The 18884-nt window shown below is 42.1% G+C and overlaps 2 protein-coding genes across 3 annotated transcripts; both read left to right on the forward strand.

The window, feature by feature from the left end:
- The first annotated feature begins 2812 nt into the window (after positions 1 to 2812).
- slbp2 (stem-loop binding protein 2) lies at positions 2813 to 6065 on the forward strand. The gene is made up of 8 exons (XM_014198194.3): positions 2813 to 2903; positions 3193 to 3327; positions 3887 to 3964; positions 4156 to 4239; positions 4448 to 4594; positions 4805 to 4972; positions 5052 to 5208; positions 5292 to 6065. Exons 1-8 carry the CDS (start codon positions 2854 to 2856, stop codon positions 5457 to 5459), a joined length of 987 nt encoding a protein of 328 aa, XP_014053669.1. The 5' UTR covers positions 2813 to 2853; the 3' UTR covers positions 5460 to 6065.
- Positions 6066 to 6523: 458 nt separating this feature from the next.
- fam53c (family with sequence similarity 53 member C) lies at positions 6524 to 18757 on the forward strand. Of its 2 annotated transcripts, none has more exons than XM_014198121.3 (5): positions 6524 to 6858; positions 9499 to 9749; positions 9917 to 9974; positions 15665 to 16509; positions 17509 to 18757. In XM_014198121.3, exons 2-5 carry the CDS (start codon positions 9675 to 9677, stop codon positions 17770 to 17772), a joined length of 1242 nt encoding a protein of 413 aa, XP_014053596.1. In that variant the 5' UTR covers positions 6524 to 6858; positions 9499 to 9674; the 3' UTR covers positions 17773 to 18757. The 2 variants fall into 2 exon arrangements, with proteins under 2 accessions (XP_014053596.1, XP_014053597.1); XM_014198122.2 differs by lacking the exon at positions 6524 to 6858 and adding an exon at positions 8992 to 9075.
- Positions 18758 to 18884: the final 127 nt, after the last annotated feature.

Consider the following 18884-nt stretch of genomic DNA (forward strand, 5'->3'; position numbering starts at 1 on the left):
CAGAGAAGAGCTCATTTAGGGTGTTTGTTGTGGTTTTGGAACCTGGAACAACCTTTTTCAGTGGCACCACAGCTTTTTTCTGTGTCACTCTTTTCCTTTTGCATTCTTACTTCTCTCAAAGTGTTTTTGCCTTGTCCTCCAGGAACCTCTTGTGGGGTGAGGCGGTCAGGACTGTAGCTGTCTCAGCCTTTATTTTGCTAGGACTCGCTTCCTGTATTCTTGGCCTGGGGGACAACTATTGAACCAATGAGTATTGGTTCAAAAAACATGTATTCCTAATTATTCTATATGCTACTTTATGTTTCCTAAAATGAGTGCAAACATTTCTTTTTCTTACCAACATTCAGAGCAAGTTCACTGGAGACCTGTGGGTGTTGGGTAGGCTGTGGGGTGGAGGTTGTGGCGGATGTTGATATTGTGGCAGAGGTTGCTTGTGGGATACGGATGGATAATCCTGGGTGCCGCTTCATAAAACTGTAAAACCAGTATATGCCTGCCAGTCTAACCCTGGCCCCTATTCTAACTCTGACCCCTAACCCTAACCCTAATAACTGGGGGTTAGCTAGCTATGCTAGCAGACATTATCTTATCCTAAATAGCTGGCTAGCATTTTGTTCACCTCAGATGTTCTGTTAGTGAGATTGCTAAATTACAGCTAGAAACAAATGATCAACCATAAATGGGTGAGTTGCCCCACTGGAGGAGGGGCATCTTGTCCCCAACACACTAACCTAACATATTACTACTTCACTAAAAAACAATCAACATTTTTCTCTCTAAACAAGTGGAAGATGTATCTTAAGGCTTCCCTACATGTACATTTAAAAAATAATAATGGAACTAACTTCCTTGGATTATATCTATAACGTTTTCTAAATTGCAATTGAAATTATAAACTTACCTCTAAATCGTTTTGATGGAATTACCCCATGGGGCATCTCGCCCCATATAACTCTTCATTTGGACTTGTATGACATGGCAGCCTTCAGTTCAGGTGTCTGCTGACTGATCTACAAAGAACCTTGCATTCTAAAGTTTTATTTATTTATTTTTTATTTCACCTTTATTTAACCAGGTAGGCAAGTTGAGAACAAGTTGTCATTTACAATTGAGACCTGGCCAAGATAAAGCAAAGCAGTTCGACACATACAACAACACAGAGTTACACATGGAGTAAAACAAACATACAGTCAATAATACAGTAGAAAAATAAGTCTATATACAATGTGAGCAAATGAGGTGAGATAAGGGAGGTAAAGGCAAAAAAGGCCATGGTGGCAAAGTAAATACAATATAGCAAGTAAAACACTGGAATGGTAGATTTGTAGTGGAAGAAAGTGCAAAGTAGAAATAGAAATAATGGGGTGCAAAGGAACAAAATGAATAAATAAATAAATAAATACAGTAAGGGAAGATGTAGTTGTTTGGGCTAAATTATAGATGGGCTATGTACAGGTGCAGTGATCTGTGAGCTGCTCTGACAGTTGGTGCTTAAAGCTAGTGAGGGAGATAAGTGTTTCCAGTTTCAGAGATTTTTGTAGTTCGTTCCAGTCATTGGCAGCAGAGAACTGGAAGGAGAGACGGCCAAAGGAGGAATTGGCTTTGGGGGTGACCAGAGAGATATACCTGCTGGAGCGCGTGCTACAGGTGGGTGCTGCTATGGTGACCAGTGAGCGGAGATAAGGGGGGACTTTACCTAGCAGGGTCTTGTAGATGACCTGGAGCCAGTGGGTTTGGCGACGAGTATGAAGCGAGGGCCAGCCAACGAGAGCGTACAGGTCGCAGTGGTGGGTAGTATATGGGGCTTTGGTGACAATACGGATGGCACTGTGATAGACTGCATCCAGTTTGTTGAGTAGGGTATTGGAGGCTATTTTGTAAATGACATCGCCGAAGTCGAGGATCGGTAGGATGGTCAGTTTTACGAGGGTATGTTTGGCAGCATGAGTGAAGGATGCTTTGTTGCGAAATAGGAAGCCAATTCTAGATTTAATTTTTGATTGGAGATGTTTGATGTGAGACTGGAAGGAGAGTTTACAGTCTAACCAGACACCTAGGTATTTGTAGTTGTCCACATATTCTAAGTCAGAACCGTCCAGAGTAGTGATGCTGGACGGGCGGGCAGGTGCGGGCAGCGATCGGTTGAAAAGCATGCATTTAGTTTTACTTGTATTTAAGAGCAGTTGGAGGCCACAGAAGGAGAGTTGTATGGTATTGAAGCTCATCTGGAGGTTAGTTAACACAGTGTCTAAAGAAGGGCCAGAAGTATACAGAATGGTGTCGTCTGCGTAACTAGCCCTATTCATTATTATTTGTAAATCAGTCAGTCAGTCACAATTTACCAACGATACATTACGAATTTGATCCTCTCGAATAAGGACAAATTGTAGAAATAAGGGTTTTAGCCATAATTATGGTCTTGTTCCCCTGCTCAGATGTTGCATGAGTCAAAATCTTCGACTGTGTCATCGACTGACAGATTTCTATAACATATGGTGATTTCGTGATGCACCAAAGTTATAGCAAACCCCTAAAATAGCAGGGGGGGAGCAGGGAACAAAATGTTACTCAGTCAATATACATTAGTTTTAAACTACACATGATAGAATGACAAAAAACATACAGACCTCGGCTCCATAAATGCACCTTGAAACGGGTGTTGGCGTTTTGGGGAAACATGTCGTTCAGAACAAACCGTTATGGAACGTATCCAACGTTCAATCGAACTGAACGCACCCAAGATGTCGCAGGTGCCACACCCCTGCAGCCCCGCCCTGATGGCACCTGGCGTTAATTTAAAACCTTTCCTTGCCGCAATGGTGAATTTACTGCGTGGCTGCAGCCAAATATATCATGTCAACAAGCGTCGAATCCGCATTTCAAGGTCCATTTATGGAGCCGAGGTCTGTATTTTTTTGTTTGTCATTCTATCACGTGTAGTTTAAATCGAGTCTACGTTGAAGATGATTAGGTTATTTTTCTTATGTTTATGGCCGAAAATCCCATCACCATAACGTGGCGGACCACCGCTAGATCATTTTTTTTAAAAATCTGTCACAAATTACAACAAGGTCACGTACTTGATTCTGAAAAATTGTATAGTCTACCCTCAAAGTTAAGTGGTGTATAATTGAACAAAAACTATTCACTTATATTGATTAACATTTTTCTCCCTGTGTACTGCTATTTTAGGGGTTGGTCAATGCCTCTTTTGTCTGACGTTCCAGCGCTGCCCCCTGGCTTCAGGTCCAGATCACCTTCTTATCCAAGCAGCCCTGAACCTTGGCTTCTCCCAGGATGTAGTTCTGTGTTTGACAGTCTGGTCAGGTACATTTCTTTTGTTGTTTTGAGCATGACAACAAACTAAACTTACCCGGAGAAACTGGTTTGGGCTTAAATGTCTGGTTTACTTTTAGAGAATATTTTACCTGCAGAAAACGAAAGGCAGCCGCTAACCCCAACTAACTTCTGTGCCTTTCCCTAACATTTAACCCTTACCGGAACCTCCCTAAAATTCTAATCTAACCCTTGTTCCTAAACCTAACCATAATTATGCCTTAAATTAAATGTTTGTTCAACTGGGCAAAAGTCCACCTAATCACTGGTTACTTATATGTGGGTAGCCTAAGGTTAGTGTTGGACCAGTAACCAAAAGGTTGCTGGATCGAATCCCCGAACTGACAAAGTAAAAAGGTTGTTCTGCCCCTGAGTAAGGCAATTAACCCACTGTTCCCCTGGTGCTGAAGATGTGGATGTTGATTATGGCAGCCCCTGCACTTCTCTGTTTGAGGGGTTGGGTTAAAATCAGAAGACACATTTCAGTTGAATGCATTGTTGTAAAACTGACTAGGTATCCCCCTTTCCTTTATTTTCCTGTCCCTTTCAGTAATACAGCCCCAGCCATGCCTCCCTCCCCCATTAATGGAGAAAGAGGACCTGCCCCTGCTATGCAAAAGCTGCGCAGGTATTATTCATTACTCTGGTATTCCAGCACCTGCCTTTGACTTCTGCTCTAGTTATGGTTGTATTTGTTAGTGCACACTAGATTTTTTTTTTGATTTTTTTTGCAAAGGAAAACATTTAGGTCAGTTTCTTTCCTGATGTTTACCTTGATTACTCTAACCTGAACTTTTGTCTGATTGCTTTTCCTATCAGGGCCTCCATCCTTGAGCGATGTATCCTTAGGATGTCTACTGCAAGTGTTGCTGTTGGAACAGAAGACATGGATGGTATCAGGAGGTAGGAATCCACTCCTTTATTTGCTTGTCAGCCTAAAGAGCACAGTTAAGGACTCCTAATATGAAGGGCCTCAGTTCCTCAATCAGTTGAATTGAACTCTTTACCATTGCTCTTTTGAAATGTATAACATGTTCTCTATTTAGATGGGGAAATTCCATGCACTATTTCAAGCAATGTTAGTAGAAATCCTGAAGGCTTGTTTTCCTAGGTCCCAGGCAGGGATGCGTTTGGTCCCACGAAACCTGGATCCAACTCACATGGAAGGCAATGAATCTGTTCTGAAACGACGTCAGAAACAGGTTCAGTACGGCAAGAACACCTCTGGCTACCAGAATTACCTGGAGCAAGTTCCCAAGTATGACAACTGATTATTCTGGGTTTTTTTGCAATCAAAGGGCACAGTAACTATGTTCTAAAGGGTAACTAATGGCCTATGAAAAGCCCTAAACACATTTACTCAACTATTTATTTAATGAAACCTTAAACTTCAAAGTTGGCTATAAATGTAAGTCTCCATGAGTAGGTGAAATATTTATTCATGCTTTTCTCCCCTCTCTGATACAAGGCGTCTGAGAATCCCTGGGCTGCACCCATCCACTCCAAACAAATATAGAAAATACAGCCGCCGATCCTGGGACATGCAGGTTCGCCTTTGGCGGAGAGCTCTGCATGCGTGGGACCCTCTGTCTGAAGCGCATGGAGAAGCTGAGGAACAAGACCCTCTTGACCAACTGTAGGTATTGGGTGTTTTTACATTTGTAATAGTATTTGCTTGTCTTAAATTGACCCGATCAATTCTTGACAATATGCAGGCAGGGGTTGCTTGAGCAGATGAATTGCGAGCTATATGAAGACTGTAGTGGTAAAGAGAGGACCAGAGGGATGCTGTCAAACTACAAAGCCCCCTTTTCCTCTAAACCTGCAGTAATGTCATTCAACAGTCCCTGGATGTTTCCCCATGGATCTCAGGTATGTCAGTTTTACTCTTTTCTTAGTAGGTGTTGTCTTGTATTTGGAGATAACTGTACAGACTGTGATTTGCCTCTCTTTAGGTGGATATGTCGGGTCCTCAGGTCCCATCCTCCCAGCCAGGCTTGGGGTACGCCTTTAGCAGTCATCTAACAGCTGATGAGAATGTGGTGGGATGGCTGAGATTTCTCCTGGAAACTGACCACTCCCGCGATCAACAGGGAGACCGGCTACTGTGGAAGCCATACTGATCATTGCTGTCAGTCACAGCGGTAGATCTTTTGGGTATATCCTAATAGACTTGCAGGGTTGCAGTGGGTGTTGTGCTGACTATGAAAGGGATGATTGCTGTAAAATATTTACCACTTTTGGGTTCACTTTTTACACTTGGGTTATGGTTTTGTATCACACATTTTCAAACTGCTTCACTAATCATGTACCTACATTGGTCTTTTTGGACCCACTGTAATTCAGTTTTTTTTTGCACCATTTACCTTTGTCACAATTACATTTAGTTATATTTGGTTTTCACTGCCAGATCCTCTCTAAAACAGGATTCTATCCTGACCTGCCTGAATTCTGTTTTCTCTCTAAAGAGTAAAGATGTATTAGCTTTATGTTGCGTTTGGCACATCACCATGTTCACCAGTCTGTGACCCAACTGTCAGGCTCTATACGGTCTCATGCACCATCCTCTCCTGCCTACCTAGCTGTTTTTCTAAAAACAATGTCGATGGGGAAAATGCTATCACTTTGTTTAGTAGTTTTTTTATTCTTTTTTTTTTTCTTAATTGTCTTTTTGTACAACCTGAGTACTGATGCAAAACGAAATTAATAAAGATATGTTCCAAATTGAATATGTGGAAAATTGACTCTGTGGAGAAATGGCACTAGGCTCCAACATACTAACTGCATTACGCCAAGCAGCCACAAGATGACACTATACGCTTAGGTTTTTTAAATTTGTTTTTACTTGCCACACAATACCCGCCAATTTGACACAAATGTATTGTGGGATGATCAATGCATTTAGAGCCTAATATAAATAGTTATATATTCCAATGTTGGGGACCTGGAACTATTTGTCAGGTCTTATCAATTTGTCACGTAAACAACTGATCCTGATATAGAGAACTACAAGTCCCACAACAGTTTTTCGGTTCAGTCCAATTTTTGCAATTTCCTAACATGAATTACATTTTGCGCTAACTTTTTATTTACAGCATAAATTCCGAGCTATTTTAATGTCAATTTATATTTTGTTTGAACTATTGAATACTCTCTGCCCCCCCCCCCCCCCCCGGTAAATGTTATTTATGAATTCCAATCGCTTACGGGCGTGTGAATTTTTTTTTTTTATGGACGACTGGATGAATTGATTGTAGGCGATGTATTTGTCAAAGAGCGATGGTATCTTTAGATATTTGGCACGCTGATCATATTACATTTTATGTTCCAGATATTGGAATCGACGAATGGTCTGGTACATGTTATGCTTTTTAATAGGTCAATACATCGGAGACCCATAGCCGAACACTAGCGCGGCTGACGAGCTGCGAGCTGCACAGGCTACAAATCGGGTTTATCCTTCATGAGCAGTATTTAACCCGTGTGTGCAAGGCCTAAGGTCCGGTGGGCTTCTTGGTCAAGGTAAGAACAACATTAAATCAAGTTGTGGTACATAAAAGTTATTGATACCAGCTCCATTAATCAGAAAAATAGCTCACTGCATTATATTGTGCATGGCCGTGTTTTGCTAGCACGCGTCCTAGACGGCACAGAGGTCCTAGGGTGTAGCGATAAATGCATGCGATAGCTAGGGATTGAATCAGATGGTGGGGAGGGAGTCATTGCAATTGATTAATTTAAGGCCAACAAGCTATGTTGATTTAATGTGTAAGTGTTTGTCTGCAAATCGGCATAATCAGTTAAATGGACGTACGCTGAGCTAACGTTAGCTTGCTAGCCATAGAAATTACGATTTGCGCTTGCGTTAACTGACCGGCTAGTTAGCTACCATAGCATCAGCTTGTCACAGTGCGGCTAGTTGTGGATCTGACGTTAAATCAACAACTAGCTACCAATGTTAGCGGAATAGCTAACGTTAGCTTTATTGATATAGCGATGAGAATGCTTAATATCACGTGAACGGGTTTAGACCGACCTTCAACACGACAATATAATTGTGAATGATTAGCTACTATTATTGCACAGTGGATATGTTTGTAATGGACTGCAGGGTTGCCAGTTATTAATGTTAATGTGTTATCTACTAGCTAGCTCTATGTAGCCGTCATTCTGGCTTTCCAAATGCCCCCCCTTCAAAATGGTAGCTACCGAACAAACTAGCTATTTCTCAATCTGTTCCATTGGCAATTGTATCAAGCAGAAGAGCGTGCCAATTGATAGATTATGACAAGTTTGATAACATACACACACGTACATTTGGATTTTGTGTTTTAGATATGTGGTTGTAAGTTAGTGGCATGAGGGTACACTCTTAATGTGTTGTGAAATGTAATGTTTTTCATTGTATATGAGTTAACTGCCTTCATTTTGCTGGACCCCAGGAAAAGTAGCTACTGCCTTGGTAGCAGCTAATGGGGATATATAATAAATACAAAAATAATTTGCCAGATTGGACCTCAGTATGACCCCCTTTCAAATGTACATATCCATCATTAAAGGGATACTTACGGACTTTGGCAATGAGGCGCTTTGTTTATCTTCTTCTCCAGAGTCAGGTGGATACCGTTTTTATGTTGGTGTCCAGTATGAAGTAAGAGTAAGTTTTGCGAGCCAATGATAACTAGCGTTAGCGCAATGACTGGAAGTCTATGGGTATCTACTAGCATGCCAGCAGATACCATAGGCTTCCAGTTCATGGAGCTCGCCAGCTTGTAGTCCTAAAAAACGGAATGATTTATCTCTGGTTTGTTCAGCCATTCCTTTGGGGAAAGAATAGGGTTTTGTAATAACCTCAGACATTATTGTTGCCGTTTAAAACCGGTTTATGAGATCTTATACGTTTTGTTCTATGCGAGATCAGTCAGTTAACATGACCTTCATGAATTATGAAGCCTTTTGAGCTTTAGGTTGTGCTTTATTATATACATTTTTCCAAATTCACAGAAAGGGACGTTAGCTGATGAATATTATATCGTAAAACAAAATGTAAAATATATCCTAAGCCTGCTTACCACAGACCTTATTTTCAGTGTTTATCAACAACAAAAAACTATATATATATATAAAAAAAACCTCAATTTTCTCCGTAGACTTTGTTCAACAAACCATGGCGGATGTAGTGCCTACAAAAAGACACAATTACTATTGCTCTCTATTGCCATATACTTCCAGTCATGGCTCTAGCTGTTGTTAACTTCCTTCAAACTGCACACAGAGAAATAAAAAATGTCATCCACAAGTTTATCTGACTCTGGGGAAATAGATACATTTCCTCATTGCCAAAATCCCAAAGTATCCTTTTAAGGTTACTGATTGAGATATTTGTTTTTGGTTAAATGTTCTGGTTGTTGAACATGTGCCTAGTGATCGGTGCTATCTGGAATCTAGGGGACGTCCATAACCTTAACCCTAACCTTAACCCTAACCTTAACCCTAACCTTAACCCTAACCTTAACCCTAACCTTAACCCTTAACCTTAACCCTTAACCCTAACCTTAACCCTAACCTTAACCCTAACCTTAACCCTAACCTTAACCCTTAACCCTAACCTTAACCCTAACCTTAACCCTAACCTTAACCCTAACCATTTGACATTTTAATTTCAATGGGATAGGAACGTCCTAGGGATTCCGGATAGCGTGGACTGTTCAAGAAACCCAGAGTGGCTTCATCAGGCAGGTCAGCCCTGAACAGCAGGCACCTTGAGGCTTCATGCTTTCTCCAGGCACCTGTCACCATTCTTTCTGCACTCACATAGTGTGTGTCTGAACACATGTTAATGAGCATGTTTCCTAAAGGTTCGTTCAGTGGATGAGCATCTCAAATTCAGTCTCCATCTTCTAGGTCTGGAGACTTTTGACAGAGAAAGGGATGGGTCACCAAAGTCAATATGGCAAACTGTACAGAATATGATGAAAATGGGATTATTGCAAATGTCCTAAAACATTTAGACAGATTTCCCATTTGAGAGGCACCACCACTGTTTTAAACACCTGCTCCTGTTTTAGAGCTTAATGAAGGTGACCGTTGTACTGCCTTTTCCTGTTGAGAAGACAAAAGTGGTAACAGGGCTCCTGTTGTGTGTCCGATTTCTCCCTTCAGGTGAGCTGACTACAGTGATGATCATGCCCCAGTGAGACTGGGCAGGGCAACCTGGCCCAGAGGAGTACTGGAGGTGGCAGAATAGCTCGGCTGCTCACAATCAGACGGACGAACAGACAGAGGGTCACCCCTTCCCCTCCACCTCACCCACCTCCCCTACTCCTCGCAACCATGCCATGGTCACACTGATCGTCGAGCATCTGCGGGAACATATTCTGGACGGCAACACTCACCAAACGGCCCTCAACGTGGTAAGGTTTCTTCACTTCTGTGTTAGCCTTTGACTGCTTGCGTGCCCTTGTCTTGACTGTAATATAGTCCTCATGTTTAGGACCATTTATTTCTCCCACTGTCAGTTTCTTTCTGATAGTTATTTTCTGTGCTGTGGCTCCTCTAAATTAACATGTATGTCTTCCAGTCTCTGCTGGACCCCAACAACCTAGGAATTTGCTGGCCTACAGATGGATTGATGCCTGGTGAGTATGTACAAGTATAGACACTTAGCCTGTGATTCAGCAATGGCTTGCATTAGTCTTTGTAACTTTGGCTTTGTGCTGTGCCGTGTTGACACGAGCACAGGGTAATGGGGGTGAATTCCAAATTACAGAAGGGAATTGGTTGTTGAAAGGAGTATATGAAACATTTTAATAGGGCAAACAACTGTTAGAAAACAACTCGACAACCACCCAGTAGCCTAATTCACAACCAATAGCAATCTAATTTCACCTTGTTTAAAAAAAAATAAGACTACTTTTTATGTTCATTTGCAGAGACGTTTTGAAAAACAGTTGGTTTCTGTCATTTGCTCTGTGCCAGCACTGGTGGAACCACTCGCTAAACTGGTGGCATAGAAATCAATACAACTGAGTGCACTGGCACTGCAAACACTGCGCACATGTTCAGCATTTTAGCTCGTGTAGTTATCCTAGGAAATAATTTTGCACCAAAATGTTGTGACACAATAGACCAGTAGCCAAATTACATGTCACAACGTTTTTGATAATTTACAGATGTCCTTGTCCTTCAATAGAGTGGTATATGGATGACGAGGTGATTTGCAAGGTGTATGCCTATTCATCATTGAAATATGCTGATCATAACCACTGTAATATCATAATAATAACCCAGTCATTTTGTAATGTAAAATATGAGACGCAGGGATGGATTGATCAGGGGATGTTCATGCAATTAACAACCCGTTAGCTGTCCAACTCAATGCCTATCCTGGGGAGTAGCGTAGCTAGCCATATGTCCAAAAGGCTACTGAGAGTGCACAGTCATACGATCTCAATGCTAGCTGACATTGTCTCATCTTTAAAAAAACACGCCATGGTCTCTGCCTAGAAAACTCCTTGGACTAGCCCATTATTCAAGCCATTATTAGAGAGAGAGCGAGAGAGAGAGAGTTAGGCAGCCCCACTAAGCACTGGGGCTAGAGGTGTGTTCATTTTCCACCTCTCAAAAAGTAGGCTACTGCTAATAAAGTTAAATAGACTGAACAACAGTACTATGGTGCCTGGTGAAGGGTTTCCTTCTCCACGACCCCTTGTTTTATATACACCCCAAACAGGAAACCACATTGCGTGATCTGTTGCGCGCATGTACTTTAGGCGGATCATGCAAAGGAAATCTTCTTAAAACAGAAACTACAGTTGGCAGGGATGATTTCTCAAAGCCTGTACTTGTCAGCTATCACTACATACACTACATACTTGTATTTGGTATGATTGTCAATGTCATCTTCATAGCATAGCTGTCCCCTTGTCAATTCATTATCTTAGAGCCTACTTTCAGGAAAGGAAGGTGTTTTAATGTTATTTTTGGGTCTGACATACGCTGGTGACTTTGATTGACTGGTGCATTTACAGAGGTGTATGTGTGTGTTCGCTGATTCTCTCTAGCCTATACGCTCACCGGACAGTTTATTAGGGACACCATCTAGTACTGGGTCGAACCCCCCTTTGCCTGCAGAACAGCCTGAATTATTCGGGGCATTCTACAAGGTGTCAAATGTTCCACAGGAATGTTGGTACATGATAACGTGATGGCTGCAGATTGGACGGTGCTACATTCATGCTGTGAACAGCCCGTTCCATCTCATCTCAAAGATACTCTATTGGGTTGAGGTCTGGGGATTTAAAAAAAATATATATATAGTTATTTCACCTTTATTTAACCAGGTAGACTAGTTGAGAACAAGTTCTCATTTGCAACTGTGACCTGCAATAAATAGGCCAATAGTGGTGAAGTAATTACAATTTAGCAATTTACACTGGAGTGATATAAGTGCAGATGAGGATGTGCAAGTAGAAATACTGGTGTGCAAAAGAGCAGCAAAACGAAAAACAAATATGGCGATGAGGGAGTTGGTTGGTTGGATGGATGGATGGACTGCGCAGGCCACTCAAGTAAACTGAACTCGCTGTCATGTTCCAGGCAATGTTTTTTCACTCCTCAATTGTCCAGTGATCGCGTGCCCACTAGAGCCGCTTCTTCTTGTTTTTAGCTGATTGGAGTGGAACCCGGTGTGGTCGTCTGCTGCAGTAGCCCATTCGTGACAAGGACCGACGAGTTGTGCATTTCGAGATGCCGTTCTGCACACCACTGTTTTTACTGCGGTGTTATTTGTCTGTTTGTCTGTTAGCTTGCACGATTCTTGTCATTCTCCTACCACCTCATCAACGAGCTGTTCTCACCCACAGGACTGCCGCTGACTGGATGTGTGTTTGTCGCACCATTCTCGGTTAACCCTAGACACTGTCGTGTGTGAAAAGCCCAGGAGGCCGTCCGTTTTCTGAGATACTAGATCCGGCGCGCCTGGCAGCGGCGATCATAACACGCTCAATGTTGCTTAGGTCACTAGTTTTGCCCATTCTAACGCTCAATCGAATAGTAACTGAATTCCTCGAAGCCTGTCTGCCTGCTTTATATAACAAGCCACGTGACTCACTGTCTGTAGGAGCGAACCATTTTTGTCAATGGGGGGGTGTACCTAAAAAACTGGCTGGTGAGTGTATGTCCATTCAGAAAGTTTCCTGAAGTAGCCTGTCTGGACTCCATCTCTTTAATAAGAATCAAACACTTCTGTCATTATGTAATCTTGTAAACGGCGTGTTTTCAGTTGCTTAGGCTACATTACTTCTCTCAATACGGCGTCCTCTCTTTGACGAACATATGCTAATTTCCATCAAATGACCACAGCAGCTGTGTTTGTGACGTTATGCAAATATTTAGGGAAAAGTAGAAGAAAACCCATCATATTTCGTTTGAATGCTTTTGTGCATCGAAATAGGATCTGTATAAAAATAGTGTACATACAGAAAAGCCAACAGACAAGAACAAGGTAGGCATATCTCTTTCTTTTTTTGACTCCGTTAAATGTTGTCAATACGAAAATGCGACCGATCCCCTTCAACCTGGCATTTCTTAATTTGTTGATTATTATTTATAAGTAATCACCTGAATAATAATAATAATGTAATGGCATGATAATAACGAAGTGTAATGGCTTGTTTCAAATAGGTTTTACATACTAAGATGCATATCCTTGTAAACAAGTGAACAAACAGAATTTCCGACAGAAGACGAATGTCTGTGCTGCAACGAATTAGATCGCGGACAGTTGTTACTGTAGAGGGTCACTGCAGACCCAATGGATCGTGTGTTTGTGACAGACCATCGAAGTTTCGTCTCACATATGAATAGAGCTGTGCTGGAGATGTTCTTCAGAACCTCCAAGGTCATCTGGTGGCGGCAGCCTAGACCAGCTGGACCAGAAGGGCACATGACAAACGAGTAAGTTGTTTTTTAGTCGGTAGCTAGCTAGCAATATAAGCTATTTTTTCACATGAAGCCGTGTTGTTCAGTACAGTATAAGTTTGTGATCGATTCGGCCGTAACGGGGCTTACTAGTACCACTACAAGCCAAGCTAGCCAAGTTGAACTAGCCAGCTTTGTTTGCTGTACCTAAAATGTACTGTAGTCTGTTATAGCTAGCTAACCTCATTGCATCTTATTATGATCAAAGCTGGAGAAATGTTTTGATGATGACGAAGTGTAAAGGAATTAATTTGGATGGAGAGTAAAGGAATGACTCATATTAGTTTCTGAGTAACTATACCTGTGTGTTGTAGCTAGCTAGCTAACGTGTGGCTGTGAGATGTGTTATGTTCTGCATCGTGTTGCTACAGTAGGAATACAGACAGAACACAACGATTGCCCATGAAAGGCATTTTTTTGTAGTAATTATCTTAGACAATACAGTTTGGTGGCCTACAGATTATTTTTGGAGTTTGTTCTATGTGGAGAGAAGCTAGGCACAGAACACTGAATTCCTTTGCCCGCGTGTGTTGTTGGGGCCATTAAAGCAAGTAATCCCTCACACGATGTTGTATGTTGTATGTTGGATACAAATAAGTTGATGACTTTAGACGAGATGTGGAAAGTCCATAACAACAATCCCCCCTTGTTTCAAAGTGACTCCGAACACCTCATTGCACCCACCAAACACACCATATGCAAATATTCACTTTTTAAAACTGTAGTATTTATTGTATTTTTATTCTACTGTATATACACTGAGTGCACAAAACTCAGTATTAGGAAGGTGTTCTTAAAGTTTTGTACACTCAGTGTATGTCATACAACTGTTCCTGCATACTGCTGTGTAAACTCACCTGGTCTCCAGAGAAAATAAACTTTGTTTTGAATACAACCCAAGTCTACTTATTTGCTACATTGACTAATCTACTGTTTTATTGAAACATGTTTACTTGCCCACAAATTAAAGTGTAAATGATACACCAACTACCTGCACCATTTGTTTTCGCATTAAGATCGTTGCTAGTTACATCCAAATACATTACATGAATATCACAATAAATTGATCATGAAGTTGAAGTCAACACTTGCTTGGTTTCTGATACAGCTGGAATCGTTTAGTCACTTGTCAGTACACTTGTAAATAAGATTCTCAATTTATTTATTTTTAACTCAATTATATACATATGTACAAGAGCTAGCAATATCTAGACCATAATGCAGTTGTGAGCATACTATGCATTCTGTATTATACTACAACATCAGTCTGACTGAATATGGATGTTGTTTTGCCTGAATGTTCCAGGCAGAGTCCTGAATGTTCATTAACTGGTGAACCTTGTGTTGGGCAATGGCAGCTGGTCTGGCAGAACTTCATGAGCTCCTTGGACTCATAGAGTATACACTTTGGCTCTTGCCAGCCCTGTGCAGGTTTTTCCTCTTCCGAGTCAGGTGATCTTGAGCTTGTTCCTGGCTGAAAGCTTTCATCCACTGGGTCCAATGTGTTTATTTGCTCATCATGGAGTCATGGAAAAATTTAGCTAAGGTGACTTACACTAGGTCCTGAGCTTGATATTGATGCCGCTGCAGATGTTGATGGGATCGGACTCTGTAAATAGAACACACAAGCCAGTGCCTTTAGCATCTGCGGTAGTTAGTTAGCTAGCTAATGGTTAGATATGGTCCGTATGGCTGTAGCTAACGTAACCTAATGTAGCAAACGTTAGCTTGCAAAGTTACAAATCACATCACCAGATAGCAGCTGGCTAATTACATTAGTTTGTTTTGAAAAGTCTAGCCAGCGAATTATGAAACCTAGCTAGATTTTGGTTAAGATAAACAACTGTACACTGAACAAAAATATAAACGCTACATGCAACAATTTCAAAGATTTTACTGAGTTCCAGTTCATATAAGGAAATCAGTCAATTGAAATGAATTCATTAGGCCCTAGTCTATGGATTTCACATGACTGAAATACAGATACCCCAGGCTGTAGTGACGCCGCAACACTGCGATGCAGTGCCTTAGACCGCTGCGCCACTTGGGAGGCCAGGAAATTCTTGATTTTTTTAATGTATTAATGGACATATACAGTGAAAGACCAGCGGTGAAATTTCCCTTTTAAAAGACTAAGTCCACTGTGTTTAATGCATAACAGCTTCCTGTAAAAGTTGAATCCTGATACCGCTTTGCATTTTTCTCTCTCTGTTGGTTGATGTCAAGAGCAAGCTGCAACTACATTGCATCAGGAATGAATTGCCTTTTGTCCATTTTCTCACAATTTAATTAAATGAATATTGACAGTAGTTTGTATTAATGGTATCATCTTTCTTTCTCCTCACAGAGAGCAGTTATTGGCAGTTCAGCCCTCCCTCCAAGCCTGGCCTGCAGGGTGTGCTGAGCTCCAGTTTCCCCCCCGGCCCTGTCCCTTTGGTTTCACCCGAAACCCACCTCCCAGAGGGGGAAGCCCTGCACCGGCCCCTGGTCCCAAGCACCTCAGTAACGGACCTGTCTTTTCCCGGTGCACCCGCTCCCCCCCCGCCACCCCCCAAACGCCACTGTCGCTCACTGTCCGTGCCAGAGGACCTTTCACGCTGCCGTTACACCTGGCGACCTAGCGCGTCGAGGGTCTGGACACCTGTGAATCGCCAATGCCACAGTGGAGGGGGAGCGGGGGGGCCTTGTCCGCTTCGTGCTCCTAGCTCGTCTCTAAACTCCTCTCTACACTCCTCTTCAAGCCCCACATTCTTTAGCCTTGCTCTCTCCCCTGACTCCCCACTGCCCTGGAATTTCCCATGGGACCCCAGTGACACTGCTGGAGGAGGCGCCTGCTGCTGTTTCTTCCCCTCTCCGTCGTCCTGCTCATCCTCTCCCTCCCCGCTCCACCCTCCCCCTCCTCCGCAGCGACGCTTCTCGCTGTCCCCTGTCCTTATCAGAGAAGCTGCTGCTCAGTTCCTGCCCCCGCCTCCAGTTCCACCTCAACGTGCAGCACCCCCTCCAGTTGTGCCTGCTTCGCCCTCCTCTGCCTGCAGCACCCCGTCCTCTCTTCGCCGAGCCATCCCCCCTCAGCTCCCACGCTGCCACTCCCAGCCCTGCGACCTGCTTCTTCTCAAACCGGGCCTGAAGCGACGCCGTGACCCAGACAGACCATTTGCCCGGCCAGTACTGGATTTCACCAAGATGACTCAGGTAAACAAAAGATAACCGCGGGTCAGCAAATGAATAGAAATTGTTGCCCTATGAAGATTGGTGGAGGTGGAACATGCCATCTTCTAGCCAGAGGAAGGTTAAGGCTTAAAAGGCATCCTTGTTAAGCTTGTCAAACCACACAGTTTAACCGTACTGTAACAAAGAAACATTCCAATTCATCAGTGAGATGGACCATTCATTTTTATAACATCAGTAGACGTACATGAGGCAAAACTGTCACCCAGACCACACCTGCCTATAATTGTTCTTGTTACCCATTGTCCCAGGCCACAGTTGTTTCTTCTACCCCCATGCCCTAGGCTCAGCCCTTGAGTTTGGGTGATTGGCAGAGTTTCAATGGCCCTGACTGTAGGCAATGGCAGCCCACTGTTGTACTGTACACCAAGACTCACTCTGGAATTGATTTGCATATACTTTGCATGCAGCTGCTGAATGTCTTTGAGAAAGTCTGGCTTCTCTTGTTAGTGCACCCAGTCATCCCCTGACATAAAACAAATACTAAGAAGTTGTTAATTTCCCCCTAAACATGCACATGTGGTATATGTAAAACAGTTGTGTTCTGGCTAAGTTTAGAATAGTCTCTTTCAAAAGCCACAGTGATTTGATGAGTTTGAGTCGGGAATATGAGACTAGTCTTAGACCTTTACAGTATTTGTTAGTTCAGCCCCATATATTCAATTTGGCGATACTATCACAGTTCATTTTCAGGGAGATGTGGTATCATATTACCCTTGTTTCTACAGTTTGTCACATTTTAACTGAATAACTAACAGATGTTATGTATGACGCTACATTTTTCCACTTTCTAGCCAGTTATATCAACTTGGTTTCATTTGATATACCTATTTCTTTATTGTAAATAGAGAACGTGTGGTTTGAATACAGTCCTGAATATAAACTGCTCTTGTATTTCTAGAGAGGCATGATAAAATGTGTAAACAAGGCCTTGTTTGATCTCTCCAATTTGTGTCTTTCCAGACTCGCAGTACTGACCCCTTGAGTTGTATGGAGCGTGGGAGGCTGGCTTCTGGAGGGGATGTTTGCATGGGCCTTGAGCCTTTTTGGGGGGATTTCAGAGGGTCATGTTCACCAGCAGAGGGGCTGGGAAGGACGAGCATTGGCCCTCTAAGCGAGAGTGATGAGGAGGGTGAAGAGGAGGACCCTGATCGAGAAGAGTGTCAGCCGAGTGTCTTTGAGAGGGATTGTACAGAACTAGATTTGAGCCTAATTGAGGAAAATTAAAATGTTGTTAATTGGAGACTGTTTTTCCCCTCTAGCCCCAGCATTCAACACTCCACCCCAGCCCTGCTCCGCTTTCATCAGCAGGGCTCTCAGGAACACGACTTCTCTCTCATGGGATGAGCTGGGGTGTATATATATAATCTCATTGACAACGGTCATGAATTGACTACTACCAATAAGAACAATTCATGCAGGTAGCCATGGATGCGGTCTTTCCATCAGAGTACATTCCAGAACCAGTTGCTGAAACATTCTTGTGAATAATCTGAATGGTGGAGATGCCAGCTATTCCCGTAGTGTGTGTTGAATGGCTTCTTAATGCGCCCTCAAACAGACTAGGATGGAATGTTGGAAGACTAACAACTTTCTGGTCACTTGCTTTCTTTTACATGACTTTCCTCTCGATTGTCTTTTTTCGGTACAGTAGTAAGAATAGACTTTCTTGAATGATGGTGATGAATTGAATATCTGTGTTTTGTTAAGTTTGATGCAAAAGGGCAGTATGTCATTGCAGTTTTATTTATGCGATCCTTATATTTCCTGGTAAACAATCCACATGATTCAGCATAAGCCTTAAGAACAACATTTTTTCTGTAAACAAAAAAAAAATACTACTATGAAAATGAAATGAATTGTGTAGCAGTTGATATTAGTCCTTTTGTTATTTCTTTTCTGCTGTTTTCTTAATATTTCTTATCTCTAGGACTCGTCCTCTGAATATAGAGATGTATAGACATTGATAATGAATGCACTGTGTTTGACAAGTTAAACAAAAACTGAAAAATGGGAAGCAACCACTGAGGGCACATTGTAATATTGTATTATACAGCGATCATTTGTTGAAAACAAGTTATGTGTAAAGATGGTAGCTGACAGACCCGGGGAAGGCCATTGCTGTCTTTTAGAGATGTTTTTTTATTGTATGTGTTAAAAAGATGGCAATTTCAAACTCAGTTTGTGTATAAATAAAGTTTATTGGAAATTATTTTACAAGGAAAGGAAACAAAGAGTCTGAACTTTTTTGAAAAGATTATGGGGAAGGGCTCTTCAACTGCATGTGATCTAGTGTTTACCATTTTACTTTTGCTTATTTTAAGCACATTTATATATCA

This window comes from Salmo salar, chromosome 04, assembly GCF_965601325.2.
Source record: "Salmo salar chromosome 04, fSalSal1, whole genome shotgun sequence".
NCBI lineage: Eukaryota > Metazoa > Chordata > Actinopteri > Salmoniformes > Salmonidae > Salmo > Salmo salar.

Excerpts from the sequence above, each read along its gene's own strand:
- fam53c (XM_014198121.3), top strand. The coding sequence starts at position 9,675 with ATGGTCACACTGATCGTCGAGCATCTGCGGGAACATATTCTGGACGGC. Across the intron at positions 9,750-9,916 it reads ACCAAACGGCCCTCAACGTG|TCTCTGCTGGACCCCAACAA; the intron begins GTAAGGTTTCTT and ends TATGTCTTCCAG. Across the intron at positions 16,510-17,508 it reads ATTTCACCAAGATGACTCAG|ACTCGCAGTACTGACCCCTT; the intron begins GTAAACAAAAGA and ends GTGTCTTTCCAG.
- slbp2 (XM_014198194.3), top strand. The coding sequence starts at position 2,854 with ATGTCAACAAGCGTCGAATCCGCATTTCAAGGTCCATTTATGGAGCCG. Across the intron at positions 4,240-4,447 it reads GACATGGATGGTATCAGGAG|GTCCCAGGCAGGGATGCGTT; the intron begins GTAGGAATCCAC and ends TTGTTTTCCTAG. Across the intron at positions 4,973-5,051 it reads CAAGACCCTCTTGACCAACT|GCAGGGGTTGCTTGAGCAGA; the intron begins GTAGGTATTGGG and ends GACAATATGCAG.